General features: G+C 45.2%; 1 protein-coding gene across 6 annotated transcripts in view; it reads left to right on the forward strand.

The window, feature by feature from the left end:
• The window catches only part of CALN1 (calneuron 1), a 662,369-nt gene that overhangs the window by 628,705 nt on the left and 15,704 nt on the right, over positions 1–17,960 (forward strand). For all 6 annotated transcript variants that reach the window (XM_031665448.1, XM_031665450.1, XM_031665452.1 and 3 more), the window contains one exon: positions 2,213–2,369. In XM_031665448.1, coding sequence (XP_031521308.1) covers positions 2,213–2,369 — 157 coding nt within the window. The remainder of the gene's footprint in view (positions 1–2,212; positions 2,370–17,960) is intronic.

Here is a 17,960-nt window from a genome sequence, read left to right on the forward strand (position 1 = left end):
AGAAACAATTGCTTCTTTCAATGCTGCAACACCAGGAATTTCTGGATTGTTTTTATTTTTGGTTTGCAAATCAACCAATTCTTTCCTGAGCTCATCTCTTTCTTGTAGTGCTCTGTTGGATGCAACTAATTTCAGTTGTGAGTCACGGCATTCTGTTTCGCAAACTTTTTACCTAAAGCCACAGAACTTGGATTCAATATCTACCTGTCATCCAAGGTATCACAGGCAACAGTTTTACCAAATGTTTGGCTATTATATAACAGGGATCTCTGTCTTTCCAGCCTCCGGTCACGGTTTTCTTATTTTTCACTGCCTGGCTCTGGAACCAGTACATTGTATTTTAGAATTTTGGTTATGGTAGCCTCTTGGTTTTATTTACCGATTTCTCTATTTTTGACATAGACCAACAATGGTCTAAGTTACGCTGCGGTAGCAAACAAGCCCCACATCTCAACGGCTCATAACAACACAGGGTATTCCTGATGTGAGCTGTCCATTGTGATTCAGCTGCAGATGTTCCCCACTTTATCCTCATTCTGAGACCCAGCCTGAAGGAACAGCCCCTATCTGGGGCGTGCAATTCTCATAGCAGAGGAAAACAACAAATGTTAGAACCACACAATGATTCATAAAGCTGTGAATTAGATGTGGTAGATGTGACTTCTACTCACATTGCATTGGCCAGGAAAGTGACACTACCAGCCAGGCATGGTGGCCAACGCCTGTAATCCCAGCACTTTGGGAGGCCGAGGCAGGTGGATCATCTGAGGTCAGGAGTTGGAGACCAGTTTGGCCAACATGGCAAAACCCCCATCTCTACTAAAAAATGCAAAAATTAGCTGGGTGTGGTGTGCACACCTGTAATCCAGCTACTCGGGAGGCTGAGGTGGCAGACCTGGAAAGTAGAGTTGCAGTGAGCGAGTCGTGCCACTGGACTCAGCCTGCAAGATGGGGCGGGGCCCATCTCGGGAAAAAAAAAAAAGAAAGAAAGAAGTGACACTATTAAACCTAATATAAATGGAGTGGAAGAGTACAGTCTTTTCTTTCCGAGGGGGCGACTAAGGATGTAATCAGGAATTCTGCACCTCTCCTTCAGCAGCTTTTCTTCATGAACATGACTTTGAACTTGTGTTTTTATCTTGTTAGAACAAGATTCGTGGCCAGACACAGTGGCTTACACCTGTAATCCCAGCACTTTCAGGAGGCCAAGACAGGAGGAGGACTTTAGGCTAGGAGTTTGAGACCAGCCTGGGAAACATAGCAAGACCTTGTCCCTACAAAAAAAATTATAAATATTAGACGGGCACAGTGGCTCATGCCTGTAATCCCAGCTACTTGGGAGGCTGAGGCAGGAGAACGGCTTCAGCCCAGGTGTTCAAGCCTGCAATGAGCTGTGATCACGCCACTGGACTCCAGCCTGGGTGACAGGGCAAGACTCTGTCTCTATATTTTTTTAAAAAAAAGATACATAATTAGGCCAGGTGTGGTGGCCTAATTACAGTGCTGTTACAGTCCTAATTACAGTGCCTAATTACAGGCCTGTAATCCTAGCACTTTGGGAGGCCAAGGCAGCCAGATCACTTGAGGTCAGGAGTTCAAAACCAGCATGGCCAACATGGTGAAACCTCGTCTCTACTAAAAATACAAAAAAATCGGCTGAGTGTGGTGGCGGGTGCCAGTAATTCCAGCTACTAAGGAGGCTGAGGCAGGAGAATTGCTTGAACCCAGGAGGCAGAAGTTACAGTGAGCCGAGATCTCGCTGCTGTACTCCTGCCTGGGTGACAGAGCAAGGTTCCATCTCAAAAAAAAACAAAAAGATACATACTTAAACCAATATGGGAATTGCCAGAGTATTGGTAAATTATAAAATGTTTAGAGACGTATGCATTATGTGAATAGTTTCACCATTCTAAAGTACACGAGATACGCAGGGTTGGCAGCAGATGGCCGGGTGAATAGGAAACCAGACTGGCAGGTGGCTTTTTTTTTCCTCGAAGAATCTAAAGTGAAGGGAATATGTTCCACTCTCCACCATCCCAATAAGTCCCTGCAAGTTCACGAGTATACTTGGAGCTGAACAGGATGGAAAACTGATATCCTGAAACGCTGAGACAAGCTCCTGCAGAGCAGCTGTGGGTCTTGCCTGTCATGGCCCAAGCTGACTTCCCATCTCCGCATGCTCTGACCATCTCACTACTCTTTATCTCCACAGTTTGACATGCAAAGGATAACTCTGGAAGAGTTGAAGCACATTCTCTATCATGCCTTCCGAGACCACCTAACGATGAAGGACATTGAGAACATCATTATCAACGAGGAAGAGAGCCTGAATGAGACCTCGGGGAACTGCCAAACAGAGTTCGAAGGAGGTAGGTGCCCCTCCATCGTCCCCTCCCCAGTCCGGGACAGGCCAATGCACCACATTCTCTATATGAAAAATGTGTTTACACACAGGCTTCTGGGCTGATGTGGCCTTGTACCGAAGCCAAAAATTCAGGACTGAGGTTAAAGATCTTTTTTGCTAAGATGTGGTGGGCTTCATTTTCTCTGCCTTTTTCCTCCAAATTCTGCATTTTTTGGAGAATCTCCCCTGACCCTGTCCTTTCTCTCAAGGCTCTCTGAGGTCTGTGTGTGAGTGCATGTGTGGTTTTGTGCCGTTTGCCTTTCCTTGGTGGTGGCTGTATGGGGCGGTGCAAAGAGCCTATTTTGGCTGTCCAGCAAACTTGGGTAGAGTCCGTTGTGTGAGCTCAGGCAAAGGATGGACCTTCTCTGTGTTTCCTCATCTATAAACATCAGGGTGATTACATCTACTTCGCAGAATTCTTAGGAATGGATGACCTGTATGTTCCCAAATGCACTGGCCAAAAAAAAGAAAAAAAAGAAAAAAACAGCAGGTACAGAGTCGTCTCATGAACTTAACCAAGTAGTTACAGAAGAAGTAAGGTTCTCTGGAGGCCAAAAAAGAGACCCATGAAAGGTTATATATTTTTTTATTCATGAAAGCAAATTTAAAGAAAAAAAAAAAGAGCCTACTGAATCTCCTAATCGGTAGAGAATTCCTGAGAAGCTAAAGGATTTAATCCTTCTTTTCAATTTTGAAAATCAGAGTGGCTTTAATAGCCCTGATGTATAGGAAAAAAATTTTAATTACATTAAAGCATATAGCAGGTTGTCAGCGACTTTTCTCTTCAATGCTGACATTTCTTAAGGAGGTCAAATTGTTTTTTCTTTTATTATTTTTTTGAACATTTAAATAAGTCAGTATACATAGTTTGGAAGCTGTCACATAGATGCCAGAAGGATATATTTGGTTGCCTGGTCTTGTAGCTGTCTCCCTTAGAGCCAGTGAGGGCTATGGAGTGAGGCTAGTGTGCTTGGGGCTGAGCTGGTCCCAGGCACCAGAACTGTCCATGCAAACCCAGGCTCCCATCAGTCCTGTCTTGGCTGAACTGCTGCATTATGGAGCCAGCGTTAAATGCCATGACAGGAGGGAACAGGAGATGGCCTATACTCCAAGGTTGCAAGCAGTGGGAGAGAGGGAGTAGTGGAGACTGCTGCAAAGCAGAAAGTGATGATCTCTTCTGGAGTCACTCAAATTCAAACACTGCAAAAATGCCACATGCATCAAACAAAACCCAGCTGTGGTCCTGAAGCTGCCTTGGTCTCCTTGCTGTGACAATGGGGTGATAGCATCAACGACTGTATCTGAAGTGGGAGTCACACTGATCTTATAAGGGTAGGATGGGGTGGTCACAGCCAAGGCCATTTCCAGCAGGACATGCAGGGGTCTTGCGAGGGTTAGGAGGGATGAGGAGGGAAGAGATTGGGAACTGAAACGGGAAAACAGCAGACCTGGCCTTCCCAATCCATCTCGCTCCAGGCTGACAGACGATGTGAGCCCCACACAATGAAAGTATGTGGGACTCAAGCCCTCTACTGCTAGTGAGCACTCTTGAGATGGGTGGAGAAGGGTATTTTTGGGTATCATCTCATTTTCCAGAACAGCCTTTGTTGGTGGATCAGTGTTTTGTTCAGGGAAATGTCATAGATCTTAGTAATTTGGGAAAGGTCAGGCTATACTGGGAAATAATCTAAATTCTAAGTAAGGCCTTTTTATTTCTCAAAACCTTATACATTAATAAAATAAATGCCTGACAAAGGGGCTACCAAACAGAAGCCTTGGTGGGTTTCCTTTAATGATTTGTCAATAGCTTATTTATAATTAATGTAATATGATTACTATAGAATGAATGATCATTAATAGCAATTATAATATTTATCAATAATAATGCAATTATTAATAATTATGTTTAGTAATAATGCTATTGATTGTTATAAAATAATTATTAATGTTTATTAATAATTATTACCATAATATTTAATAAACATAATAATTATGGTAATAATTATGGTATTATCTAACCATGGTTAGGTACCTAACCATCACCTAACCAATAACTATGGTAATATTTTTGTTTTGTTTAGTTTTGTTTGTTTTTGAGACAGAGTCTTACTCTGTCACCCAGGCTGGAGTGCAGCGGCACGATCTTGGCTCACTGCAACCTCTGCTTCCTGGGTTCAAGCAATCTTCCTGCCTCAGCTTCCCGAGTAGATGAGACTACAGGCGCCCGCCACCACGCCCGGCTAATTTTTGTATTTTTAGTAGGGACAGATTTTCACCATGTTAGCCAGGATGGTCACAATCTCCTGACCTCGTGATCCACCCGCCTCGGCCTCCCAAAATACTGGGATTACAGGCATGAGCCACCACACTCAGACTAATTTTTGTATTTTTAGTAGAGACAGGGTTTCACCATGTTGGCCAGGCTGCTCTTGAACTCCTGACCTCAAGTGATTCCCCCTCCTCAGCCTCCCAAAGTGCTGGGATTACAGGTGTGAGCCTATTAGTCCAGGTACTGCACTAAGTGGTTTAAAATGCGTTATCTTATTTCATTTTAAAAAGCTGTTATTTTGTAATTTGCACGTTGCATTCTTGTATGACCTCTGGGACCTTCATTACATAATCCCTTTTGCATATTTTTATCTCAGAGAAACTTCTTTAAAACATTATGTCAGGGTTTTTTGTCCCCCAGACACAAGCTCATTGATTTATGTTTAGTTTTAAGAATCAAGCATGATCAAAGTCATGGGTGAATATATTTAATGCTCACAGGCCTTTCTACATGCAAGAAAGAGCCTCCTTGATTGCATTTTGGGCAGAGGTGTCTAGGAAGAGAATATTGAAGCCCTGAGTGCACCTGCTCAGCATCCTAGGACTAGAGGAGTTTGTCTGAGACCCTGTGACTCACCTGAGACCCTTCACTTCCATATTGCTCCCATATCCACAAACAGGGGCCTGTTAGCATTTTGAACCTTTCCCTTCTTCTATCAAGACCTGATTGCACAGTTGCATTACTTTCACCTCCTAAATCTCCCTCTCCTCCGCCCAGCCTTGAGCCCTTTGGGGCCTCCCCATCTCTCCCAAACTGTCAACTCCTCCCTATCCTCTTTTGCCCTTAGCCTAACCTGCATGCCTTTTATCCAGCTACGTCAACCATGCCCTTGCTGACATCTTGTTACAGGACCACCAGGTTCTTATGCCCACTGTTCAGTAATAGACCAATACACTGAGACAGCAGGGTTTGCAGCAGAGAAACAGTTTAATGACAGTAGGGTAGCTGAGCAAGGAGACAGGAGGAACCCTCAAATCCATTCCTTGAGGAGTGTTGAGCTAGGGTTTTTAAGGGGATTGTGAAGGGCAAGAGACTGAAAAATTAGGGTTGTTGATTTGATGAAACCATCAGGATGTGGAAACTGCATTCTTTGGTAAGTCAGCTCCCCATGGGGTCCTTCAGACCAGCTGACATCAGTAGTCTCATTGATATGCAGAACCTAAAGAATATCTCAAAGGGAAAACTTAATGTTCTATACTGTTCAAGTTGTTATCAATAGGGCAATTAAGGGTAACTATAGTGGCTCACGTCTGTAATCCCAGCCCTTTGGGAGGCCAACGCAGGTGGATAAACTGAGGTCAGGAGTTCGAGACCAGCCTGACCAATATGATGAAACCCCATCTCTACTAAAAATACAAAAATTAGCCGGGCGTGGTGGCATGTGCGTGGAATCCCAGCTACTCGGGAGGCTGAGACAGGAGAACTGCTTGAGCCCCAGAGGCAGAGGTTGCAGTGAGCCAACATCGTGCCATTGCACTCCAGCCTAGGCAACAAGAGTGAAAACTCTGTCTCAAAAAAGGGAGGAACTATAATCATGTGTGTGTAGTGTGCGCACGCCTCGCTTACTTTTTCATTAATTTTAATTTTTTAAGTTCTGGGATACATGTGCAGGATGTGCAGGTTTGTTACATTTAAATGTGTGCCATGGTGGTTTGCAGCACCTATCAACCCATTACCTGGGCATTAAGCCAGCATGCATTAGTTATTTTTCCTGATGCTCTCCTCCCCATCACCCACCCCCAACATATGTTCTCACTGTTCAGTTTCCACTTATGAGTGAGAACATTCAGTGTTTGGTTTTCTGTTCCTGTGTTAGTTTGCTGAGGATGATGGGTTCCAGCTCCATCCATGTCCCTGCAAGGACATGATCTCGTTCCTTGTTATGGTTGCATAGTATTCCATGGTGTATATGTACCACATTTTCTTTATTCAATCTATCAGAAGATGGTGTGGCAATTCCTCAAAGATCTAGGACCAGAAATACCATTCAACCCAGAAATCCCGTTACTAGGTATATCCCGTTACTAGGTATATTTATATCCCAAAGGAATATAAATCATTACCTTATTAAGAACTATAATCTTATAATACGGTCGATGTGATTCTGGGGCAATAGGCAGCAAACGCCTATGAGGAAGCGAGTTGGAAAACAAGCTGGCCTCATGATCAACGCTGAGTGTGTGGCAAATTTGGTTTATTTTTGTTTCTCTCCTGCCCTTCTTCCTTGATTAATTTCCTAAGGTTTACAGGGGCAGAACGGTTCAATCTCAGATCCCTGACTCACTCTGTCTGCTCCTTCCATCCCAAGTCTTGATCAATCTAGCACCTAACTGTGAAGGGCCAAGGTGGTTTCCTTTATTTCTTCCAAGTGATGAAATTCTTTTGTCATTAAACTGAATCCTCCTTGCAACCCCACACGACCAATGAGAGGGAAAGGAATGGGCTGGGCCTCTTCCCTCTGCCCCAGAGCGCACCCACTCAGGTCTTCTCTACTCTTGCTAACCCCTCATCCCTAGGAAGTTTTTTCCTGCTGCTCTCATTAGATCTAACAGGTAATCACACCAATTAGGAAGGTCTTTGCCATCAGAAGTTGGAACAGCACATCTGCCTCTTCACCAGAAACTAGGAGATGGGCAAAGAAACAGACATTTTGTGGCAGAGATGGAATTTAAAGAATCCCACATCAGAGGGCTGGGAGCTCAGCAGAGTTGGAGGTGGGATTGAGATCTGGAGCGTGGAAAAGGTTTCAAAATGCTGCTGCGGGCAGCACAAGGGACAACGACTCGATTCGAAATTAATAGGAGGACTTGAAAATGCCATCAGCATCCTTTTATTTTATTTATATATTTTTTTGATACGGAGTTTCGCTCTTGTTGCCCAGTGCAATGGCACGGTCTTGGCTCACTGCAACCTCTGCCTCCTGGGTTAAAGCGATTCTCCTGCCCCAGCCTTCTGAGTAGTTGGGATTACAGGCATGTACCACCACGTCCTGCTAATTTTTGTATTTTTAGTAGAGGCGGGGTTTTGCCATGTTGGCCAGGCTGGTCTTGAACTCCTTACCTCAAGTGATCCTCCCACCTCAGCCTCCCAAAGTGCTGGGATTACAGAAATGTGCCACCACACCCAGCTAATTTTTGTATTTTTAGTAGAGATGGCGGTTTTGCCATGTTGGCCAGGCTGGTCTCGAACTCCTGACATCAAGAGATCCTCCCACCCTGGCCTCCCAAAGTGCTGGAAATACAGGCATGAGCCACCACACCCAGTCAATTTGTTTGTTTGTTTGTTTGTTTGTTTTTGTTTTATTTTTGAGACAGAGTCTCGCTCTGTCACCCAGGCTGGAGTGCAGTGGCGTGATCTCGGCTCACTGCAAGCTCCACCTCCTCGGTTCACACCATTCTCCTGCCTCAGCCTCCCAAGTATCTGGGACTACAGGCGTCCACCACCATGCTCAGCTAATTTTTTGTATTTTTAGTGGAGACGGGGTTTCACCGTGTTAGCCAGAATGATCTTGATCTCCTGACCTCGTGATCCGCCCACCTCGGCCTCCCAAAATGCTAGGATTACAGGCATGAGCCACCGCACCCGGCCTATTTATTTATTTATTTTAATAAAATAAAGAGAGTCCTGCTCTGTCACCCAGGCTGGAATGCAGTGGCACAACCACAGCTCACTAGAGCCTGGAATTCACAGGTTCACACAATCCTCCTGCTTCGGCCTGCTGAGTAGCTGGGACTACAGTCGTGTGCCACCATGCCAGGCTAATTTTTTTACTTTTGTAGAAACAGGGTCTTGCTGTGTCACCCAGCCTGTTCTTGAACTCATGGCTTCAAGTGATCATCCCACCTCAGCCTCCCAAAGGACTGAGATTATAGGTGTGAGCCACGGTGGCTGGCCCATGTTATAGCAATGATTCTATTTTTCATTTGTCTGAATTTTGGGTCTGATAATTTTACTAAGGTGCTCAGATGGCCTTCATTAAGTCAGCAATATTGACTGTTCCTTCTACATGAATGGAAGAATAAAGAATAAAGAAAAAGATAAGACCCCAAAGATTGTGGCACTTTTGATGGGAAAGGTTTTAGTTTTGGTTTGATTTTGTTATCTTTACTTGTTTAATTTTTAGGTCAACACAAACAACAGACACACACACACACACATACACACAAATACACAGCCCCTCCAATAAGCCAGTCTGCCTTATCTTTGTGGTGTGAGAACCCTGCAGTCACACGGAAGTAACAACTTTTTCATTGTCTCCCAAGGAAGGGACAAGAAGAAATGGGATGAAACTCCAAGCTGGATAGTGGGCAAGCCTGACTGGGTGCAGTGGTTCCTTCCTGTAATCCCAGCACTTTGGGAGGCTGAGGTGGGAGGATCACCTGAGGTCAGGAGTTCAAGGCCAGCCTGGCTAACACGGCAAAACCCTGTCTCTACTAAAAATACAAAAATTAGCTGGGTGTGGTGGTAGGTGCCTGTAATCCCAGCTACTCAGGAGGCGGAGGCAGGAGAATAGCTTGAACCCGGGAGGCAGAGGTTACAGTGAGCCGAGATCGTGCCACTGCACTCCCGCCTGGGCAACAGAGTAAGACTGTCCAAAAAAAAGAAGGGAAGTCTTCCTGACCTCTCCAGAAAACCCTGTGTGAGGGGCTCACATTGCATATAGAACTAATTTTCCTAGAGCACCAAAAGGAGTTCCCTACAGAAACCCTTTTGAAGGCAGGGAGGAGGCTAGAAGACCTTAGCTCAGGGGTCTGCCGTCGACCTTTCCATCAATCACACCTGGCTTCCAGATGGAAAATCACTCAAACTGAGTCAAGTGCTGACCACATTCCATCCGTGGTGCTGGGTGCTTTGTGCATATGAATTCATTTTGCCCCTCTGGATTCAGGAACTCTCTGGCATTACATACTATTAGAACTTTATATGTCCCCAGACTCATGAGAATATTTGGTTAAAAGCATGACTTTCATGCACTCCCAGTCTCTCAGATCTCTGAATCCCCTAATTACGATAAAATATGCTTGATATACTTTTTTCTTTCTCTCTTTTTTTCCTTCCTTCTTTCCTTCCTTCCTTCCTTCCTTCCCTCCCGTCCTTCCTTTATTTTGAGACAGGGTCTTGCTCTGTCACCCAGGCTGGAATGCAGTGGCGTGATCTCAGCTCACTGCAACCTCCATCTCCTGGGTTCAAGCAATTCTCCTGCCTCAGGCTCCTGAGTAGCTGGACTTACAGGCATGTGCCACCATGCCCAGCCAATTTCTGTGTTTTAGTACAGACAAGATTTCACCATGTTGGCCAGGCTGGTCTCAAACTCCTGACCTCAAGTGATTTCCCATCCTCAGCCTCCCAAATTGCTGAGATTACAGGCGTGAGCCCCCGTGCCCAGCTTGATATACTTTTGTGTTACTTGTCAATCTTTGTGTCTTAATTTTTTGGAAAAATTACCATAGCCTTGCAACATAGCAAGACCTCTTCCTTACAAAAAGAAACATTTTTTAATTAGCCAGGCATGGTGGCGCATGCCTGTAGCCTCAGCTATTCGGGAGGATGAGGTGGAGGGATCACCTGAGGTCAGGGGTTCGAGGCTGCAGTGAGCTATGATTGCACCAATGCACTTCAGCCTGGGCAGCAGAGCAAGACCCCAACTCTGAATAAAGAACTTACCAAGCCCATATCCCCATAACAGGTTGGACATTTAAGTATGTGTTTACTGAAAGTACTTATTCACCATTCATGCTGAATAAGGGAGTTTTTAAAGATGTTTTGCCTCAGTTCCACCCATTCTAGGCACCAGACATTCTTGATTTTACAGATCATAAGCTCAATGACACTGAGACGAATTTATATCTTATTATTTGGTTCCAGTTGCTGGCATCTATGGAATTCAGTGGTCTTTGTGATTAAATCATCTATTTGCCGGTCACCAGATTCTTATTAAGTATTCCCATGACACATGATACTATCTATTAAGGTTGATAATGCTTGCTTCCAGGATGTTTACTGTTTAATCCATATGGATGCAGTCCAGGAGGAAGAGGGTGGAAGAGAACTGTCACGCATGCCTGCCAAGTGCTGGTCATTTATTAGGTTGGTGCACAAGTAATTGCGATTTTTGCCATTAAAAGGAATGGCAATTATTTTCTTTTTCTTTTTTCTTTTCTTTTAGACACAGTCTTGCTCTGTCGCCCAGGCTGGAGTGAAGTGGTGTGATCTCAATTCACTGCAACGTCCATCTCCTGGGTTCAAGCAATTCTCATGCCTCCGCCTCCTGAGTATCTGGGATTACAGGCGCCCGCCACCACACCCAGCTAATTTTTGTATTTTTAGTAGAGACGGGGTTTCACCATGTTGGCCAGGCTGGTCTCAAACTCCTGACCTCAGGTGATCTGCCTGCCTCAGCCTCCCAAAGTGCTGGGATTATAGGCGTGAGCCACCATGCCCAGCAATGGCAAGAGTTTTAATGGCAAAAACCACAATTACTTCTGCACCAACCTAATATTAACACATTGCATTGACCCCTCTGCATGGCCCTGAGAGACAAGTTCTGTTGCCATTTTCATGTAAATGAGGAAACTGAGGCTCCACAAAGTGAAGTCATTTTTCCCAAGTCAAATAGTGGCTAAGAATTTTAACCTGCAACCTGGGCAACATGGCAAAACCCTGTCTAGATAGATAGATAGGTAGGTAGGTAGGTAGGTATGTAGGTAGGTAGGTAGATAGATAGATAGATAGATAGATAGATAGATAGATAGATAATTGACAGGTAGATAGATGATAGATAGATAGATAGATAGATAGATAGATAGATAATTGATAGGTAGATAGATGATAGATAGATACATAGATAGATGATAGATAGATAATAGATGATAGATAAATGATAGATAGATAATAGATAAATGATAGATAGATAGATAGATAGATAGATAGATAGATAGATAGATAGATAACCAGGCGTGGTGGCAGGCACCTGTAGTCCCAGCTACTCAGGAGACTGAGGTGGGAGGATCACTTGAGCCTGGGAGGTTGAGGCTGCAGTAAGCCACAATCATGCCACTTCATTCCAGCCTGAGTGACGGAGGGAGATCCTGTCTCAATGTTTTTATAAAAAGAATTTCAACTGGATAAAGAAAATGTGGTACATATACACCATGGAATACTATGCAGCCATTAAAAGGAATGAGATCATGTCTTTTGCAGGGGCATAGATGAAGCTGGAAGCCATCATCCTCAGCAAACTAACACAGGAACAGCAAACCAAACACCACATGTTCTCACTTATAAGTGGGAGCTGAACAATGAGAACAGATGGACACAGGGAGGGGAACATCACACACCAGGGCCTGTCAGGGGGCAATGGGAGGGAGAGCATCATGATAAATAGCTAATGCATGCGGGGCTTAATACCTAGGTAATGGGTTGATAAGTGCAGCAAACCACCATGGCACACGTTTACCTATGTAACAAACCTGCACCTTCTGCATATGTATCATAGAACTTAAAATACTAATTTTTTTTAATTGCTGAATCAAAACAAAAGAAAAAGAATTGTAACCTGGGTCTACCTGTCAATGCCCTGCCCTGGCGTCTTCATTGGTCACCCTGGGTCATTCACGTGGGCTTAGGCATTTCCAAGTCTTCATACAAAATGGTGTTTCATCACCCATACTCATTTTCCATTTCATCACCGACGAAAGCATATTATATTTGGAAGTTGAGTAGAAGCGCAGCAAGATCTGTGTGTGCGCCCTATCAAGACACATCCCCCAAGTGTTGTCCCTAAATGGAATACCAGCTGTCAGATTTTTCTAGACATTCTGACAACAGGCACGGGAGAGGCAAGTAAAGCGAAATCACCAACTGGGGAATAAATAGTTTCTGTGAAAGACGAGGCAGAGCTCCTCTGAATCACTCAGCACTTCCATATGATGGACAAAAGAAACAAGTGGCAAGGATGGTGACACAAGCCACGCAGCCCCAGGAAGCCCCCTGGGGAAGAGGTGTGGATTCTGTGCCAACTAGCTGTGTGACCCCGGGAAAGTTGGTTAACCTCTCTGAGCCTTATTTTCCTCATCCATCCCAAGAAAAGGCTGGGTGATGATGGTCATATTTAGATACAGAAACTTCTGGGCTCAGTGGAAGGTCAGAAGGAATTTTGCAGCCAAATCCAAGGTTCCCAGTGCAGTCCTCCCCGCTGAAGTCACAGCGTTCCTGTCGGGCCATCAAGTGCACACCTGGATGGGGAGAGCTGCCCCATCACCTGGCCGCGCACGATGGTTCTCTCCTGCCCATCTAAATGAAAAAGGTACAATATGTCATCAACGCCATCTGTTCCCAGTCCTCCTGTGCGGTGAATTTCCTGAAATAAAACCTTTCTCCTTGGGTAGACATAGGAGGTTAAGGAGCTGAGGTCAGTAGCCAGTGGTGAGACAGAGGACAGTTTTCAAAGAGATTTGGAACTTCAGACAAAAAGGAATTTTTCTTCTGTTTGGGGACCCTTCGCAGCAAACCTGTAGGAAGCAATGAGATTCTGAAACACAAAATAGAGACCCAGCTGGGCACGGTGGCTCATGCCTGTAGTCCCAGCACTTTGGGAGGTTGAGGTGGGTGGATCACTTGAGGTCAGGAGTTCAAGACCAGCCTGGCCAACATGGTGAAACCTCGTCTCTACTAAAAATACAAAAATAAAAAAAAAATTAGCTGGGCGCGGTGGCGGGCACCTGTAATCCCAGCTACTCGGGAGGCTGAGGCAGGAGAATCACTTGAACCCAGGAGGCGGAGGTTGCAGTGAGCTGAGATCGTACCATTACACTCCAGCCTGGGCAACAGAGCGAGACTCTGTCTCAACAAAAAAAAATAGAGACCCAGAGAGCTGTTTTGTATAAACACACTAAAACAGAGCTGGTTAAGACCTCCAGCTCTGCACCCGGGACAAGCCTGGCTTAAAATCCTTCCCCAGCATGCACTCACTTGAGTGAGGCACTTGAGTAAATATAGAGAACCTCACTTTCTCCATCTGTGAAAGGGGAATCATGATACAATCTACCTCATATAGTTGTTATGAGGATTAAACAACGTCATCCATGACAATATGCAGTACAAAACTCAACACATTAGTAAGCACTGGAAGTGAATGAATGAAACACAAGGCTAACCAGTTCCTAGCCTCAGTTATCTTCTGGTTATTTTTTTTACCTGGAGACATTGCTGAGTATGTGCTGCTGCTAGAGCGCCACATCTTCATGAAGCAAGAACCAAATGCAGGGGGTGGGAGTCTTGCTGTTGACACATTCATTCCTAGACTCAAATCACTACCCACATTGGGGATATCAAGGGTATCCATCAAGACTCTTGGCCCTGTAATCCCAACACTTTGGGAGGCTGAGGCGGATGGATCACGAGGTCAGGAGTTCAAGACCAGCCTGGCCAACATGGTGAAATCCCATCTCTACTAAAAATACAAAGAAAAAAAAAAGTTAGTTGGTCATGGTGGTGGGCGCCTGTAATCCCAGCTACTTGGGAGGCCGAGGCAGGAGAATTGCTTGAACCCCGGAGGCAGAGGTTGCGGTGAGCCGAGATCACACCATTGCACTCAAGCCTGGGTGACAGAGCAAAACTCCGTCTCAGAAAAAGAAAATAAAAATAAAAAGACTCTTATCGGCCAGGCATGGTGGCTCACACCTGTAATCCAAACACTTTGGGAGGCAAAGGTGGAAGGATCACTTGAGCCCAGGAGTTTGAGACCAGCCTGGGCAGCTTAGTGAGACCCATGTTTACAAAAAATTTTTTTAAAAAATTAGCTAAGCATGGTGCAGTCCCAGCTACTCAGGAGACTGAGACAGGAGGATTCCTTGAGCCCAAGAAATCGAGGCTGCGGTGAGCTATGATCATGCCACTGCATTCCCCCTGGGCGACAGAGTGAAACCCAGTTTCTAAAAATAAATAAATAAATAAAAGATAGTTTCAGTTGCAAATAAAAGAAAGCCAACCGAGATTCTTTTAAACTAAAAATCACTGGCTCAGCCGGGCGCAGTGGCTCATTCCTGTAATCCCAGCACTTTGGGAGGCCGAGGCGGGCGGATCATGAGGTCAGGAGATCGAGACCATCCTGGCTAACACAGTGAAACCCCGTCTCTACTAAAAATACAAAAAACTAGCCGGGCGTGTGGTGGGCACCTGTAATCCCAGCTGCTCGGGAGGCTGAGGCAGGAGAATGGCGTGAACCCGGGAGGCGGAGCTTGTAGTGAGCTGAGATCGCGCCACTGCACTCCAGCCTGGGCGACAGAGCGAGACTCCATCTCCAAAAAAAAAAAAAAAAAAAAAAATCACTGGCTCAAATAATGGGGGAAGTCAAGCATGTGAACTTTGGGTGGCCTGGACTCAAAGAGTTCAAGCAACATCTCTCTCCTCTCTCTCTCTCTCTCTGTGTGTGTGTCTGTGTGTCTCTCTCTCTCTTGCCTGCTGTCTGCCTCTCCCTCTCTCTGTCCTTTTTAACTCCCTGTTAGCTCCACTCTTGGGCAGACTCTGTCTTCACAAGGTCTCAAGATTTTCTCTCTCAGGATCTGTCTTCATCCAAAAAGGAGTGCCAGTCAAACCTGTTTAACTCAGGTGCCTACTGTAGAACAATCTTTGGGTACGACACCCGGGCAACCTGGTTTGTGATGGTGGAAAAGGTGAAGTCAGGAACTAAGTTCCACTAGATGGAGTGGTGAAGTCAGGAACTAAATTCCCAAGCACAAAAGGTGAATGTTGTTATTAGAACAAGGGGTAGGGCTTCCAGAGAGACAAAAACAATGCCTGGCTACTGCACCAGAGTCCATTGTAGGACCCTCAAAGCAAAACACAGCTGTCTGGGGTCTAGCAAACCTGAGATACGGGGCATGAGATTTTGTAGGGGAGAAGAGACCAGCTCCCAGCCCCACAAGTCAGCATGACTTATCTTCCTCTTAAGAAAAGCGTCATGAAACATACCAACCTCACTCTTATTCCATAGAAGCCGCATCCTCCATCTCTTCCTTTGGGTTTTGTTTGGGTGCCTGGGCATTTCTGGTATCATTGGTGTATACAAAATTCTCTTTCAAAAGCTCTTAATTAGTTCCGTTTTAGGGTGCATAAGTAGCCAATTTTATAGAACTATAAAATATCAGAACTGGAAGGATCACAGAGCAAAAATAGCTCCCAGGCCTGGTGGCTCTGGTTATCCTAAGAATCACCTGAGCTGGGATGGCTACTGTTTTGTTTTTTTAACTTCCCTGCACCCCCAGCTCCCTGCCAAAAATAATATGACTTCTGTTGGTCTGTCACGGAGCAAGGAATCAGAATTTTCATGGCTCTGATTTGCTTCATTTGGAAGCCGGTGTCTCTGAAGACGTGCAGCGCAGCTCCCAAACGTGGAGATTGAAGCCAGAGGGATTATGAACCTATTGTCTCCAGGGCCATGGGCTGATGAGTGGCAGAGTCTCTGCAGATGACCGTCTCCAGGAGAAAAGCCAAGAACCACTGCCTGTCATTTGCCGAGTGGAGCAATGTGAATGGCTGTTAAAATAAGAGAGGAAAAGCAACACTCCAGCAGTCTGTCGCTAGAGCTTGCACACCCAGGTCTCGCTGAGGCAGCCACCAGTCTGTCGTGCATGGAGCCTGTGAACAAGCTTGCAGGAAAACAGGAAACTCTGCCTCTGTGTCCTCCTGCGGCAGCCTCCTCAGCTCACATTTCATTCCCAAATACTTTCTGAGCTTCCACTGTGCCAAGTATTGTGCTGAAAAAGAGCCCAAGATTTAGTGGGAAGATAGAAAAGATCACCAGCAGCATGATATATTCAGTAAGAGACAAAAAGGTCAGTTCCTTAAAAAAATGAAACATAGGCCGGGTGCGGTGGCTCAAGCCTGTAATCCCAGCACTTTGGGAGGCCAAGGCGGGTGGATCACGAGGTCAGGAGATCAAGACCATCCTGCCTAACACAGTGAAACCCCGTCTCTACTAAAAATGCAAAAAAAACACTAGCCAGGCATGGTGGCGGGCACCTGTAGTCCCAGCTACTCGGGAGGCTGAGGCAGGAGAATGGCGTGAACCCAGGAGGCGGAGCTTGCAGTGACCTGAGATCGCGCCACTGCACTCCAGGCTAGGCGATAGAGTGAGACTCCATCTCAAAAAAAAAAAAAAGAAAGAAAGAAAAAAACATAGGCTGGATGCAGTGGCTCACGCCTGTAATCTCAGCACTTTGGGAGTCCAAGGCCAGTGGATCATGAGGTCAGGAGTTCAAGATCAGCCTGGCCAATGTAGTAGAACCCATCTGTACTAAAAATACAAAAAAATTAGCCGGGCGTGGTGGCAGGAGACTGTAATCCCAGCTACTCGGGAGCCTGAGGCAGGAGAATCACTTGAGTCCGGGAGGTGGAGGTTGCAGTGTGCCAAGAACACGCCACTGCACACCAGCCCAGGCAACAGTGCGAGACTCCATCTCAAAAAAAAATGGAGTGGAGGGGAGACTATATAACCCAGTAATTCAACTTCTAGGTTTGCACCCAAGAGAATTTAAGACATATGTTGACATGTAAACATGTGTATGGATGTTCATAGCAGCATGATTCATAGTAACCAAAAGGTGAAAGGAACCCAAATGTTTATAGCTTATGAATAGATAAACAAAGAGTGATATATTCATACAATAAACTATTATCCGGTCATAAAAAGGAATGAAGTACTGATAAATGCTACATACAGCTGGAGGAACCTTGAAAAATTATGCTAAAAGAAGTCAGACACGAAAGGTCACCTACCGTATGATCCTATTTATTTGAAAGATTGAGAGTAGGCAAATCCCTAGAGACAGACAGTAGATTAGCGTTTGCCTGGGGCTGCAGAGCGAGCGGAATGAGCAGTGACTGTTAAGATGCCTGGGATTTCTTTTTAGGGTGATAAAATGCTCTGGAATTAGGTAGTGGTGATGGTTGCACAATCTTGCGAATATGTTAAACGCTGCTGAATTGGACATAATTTTCGAACAAGGGCCAATTTTATGGTATGTGAACTATATCTTAATTAAAAATAAATAAATCTTGAAAGCTAGATCATTACAACGAATAAATACAAGGAGCAGGCCCTTTTATAGAGCAGGATGTTCAGAAGAAACCTCAGAGGAAAGAAAAGTTTGGGCTGGGCCCCAGAGAAAAAGAGGGAAGATGGTCGGGCATGATGGTTCATGCCCGTAATCCCAGCACTTTGGGAGT

The sequence above is a fragment of the Papio anubis genome, chromosome 4, assembly GCF_008728515.1.
Source record: "Papio anubis isolate 15944 chromosome 4, Panubis1.0, whole genome shotgun sequence".
NCBI classification, from domain to species: Eukaryota; Metazoa; Chordata; class Mammalia; order Primates; family Cercopithecidae; genus Papio; species Papio anubis.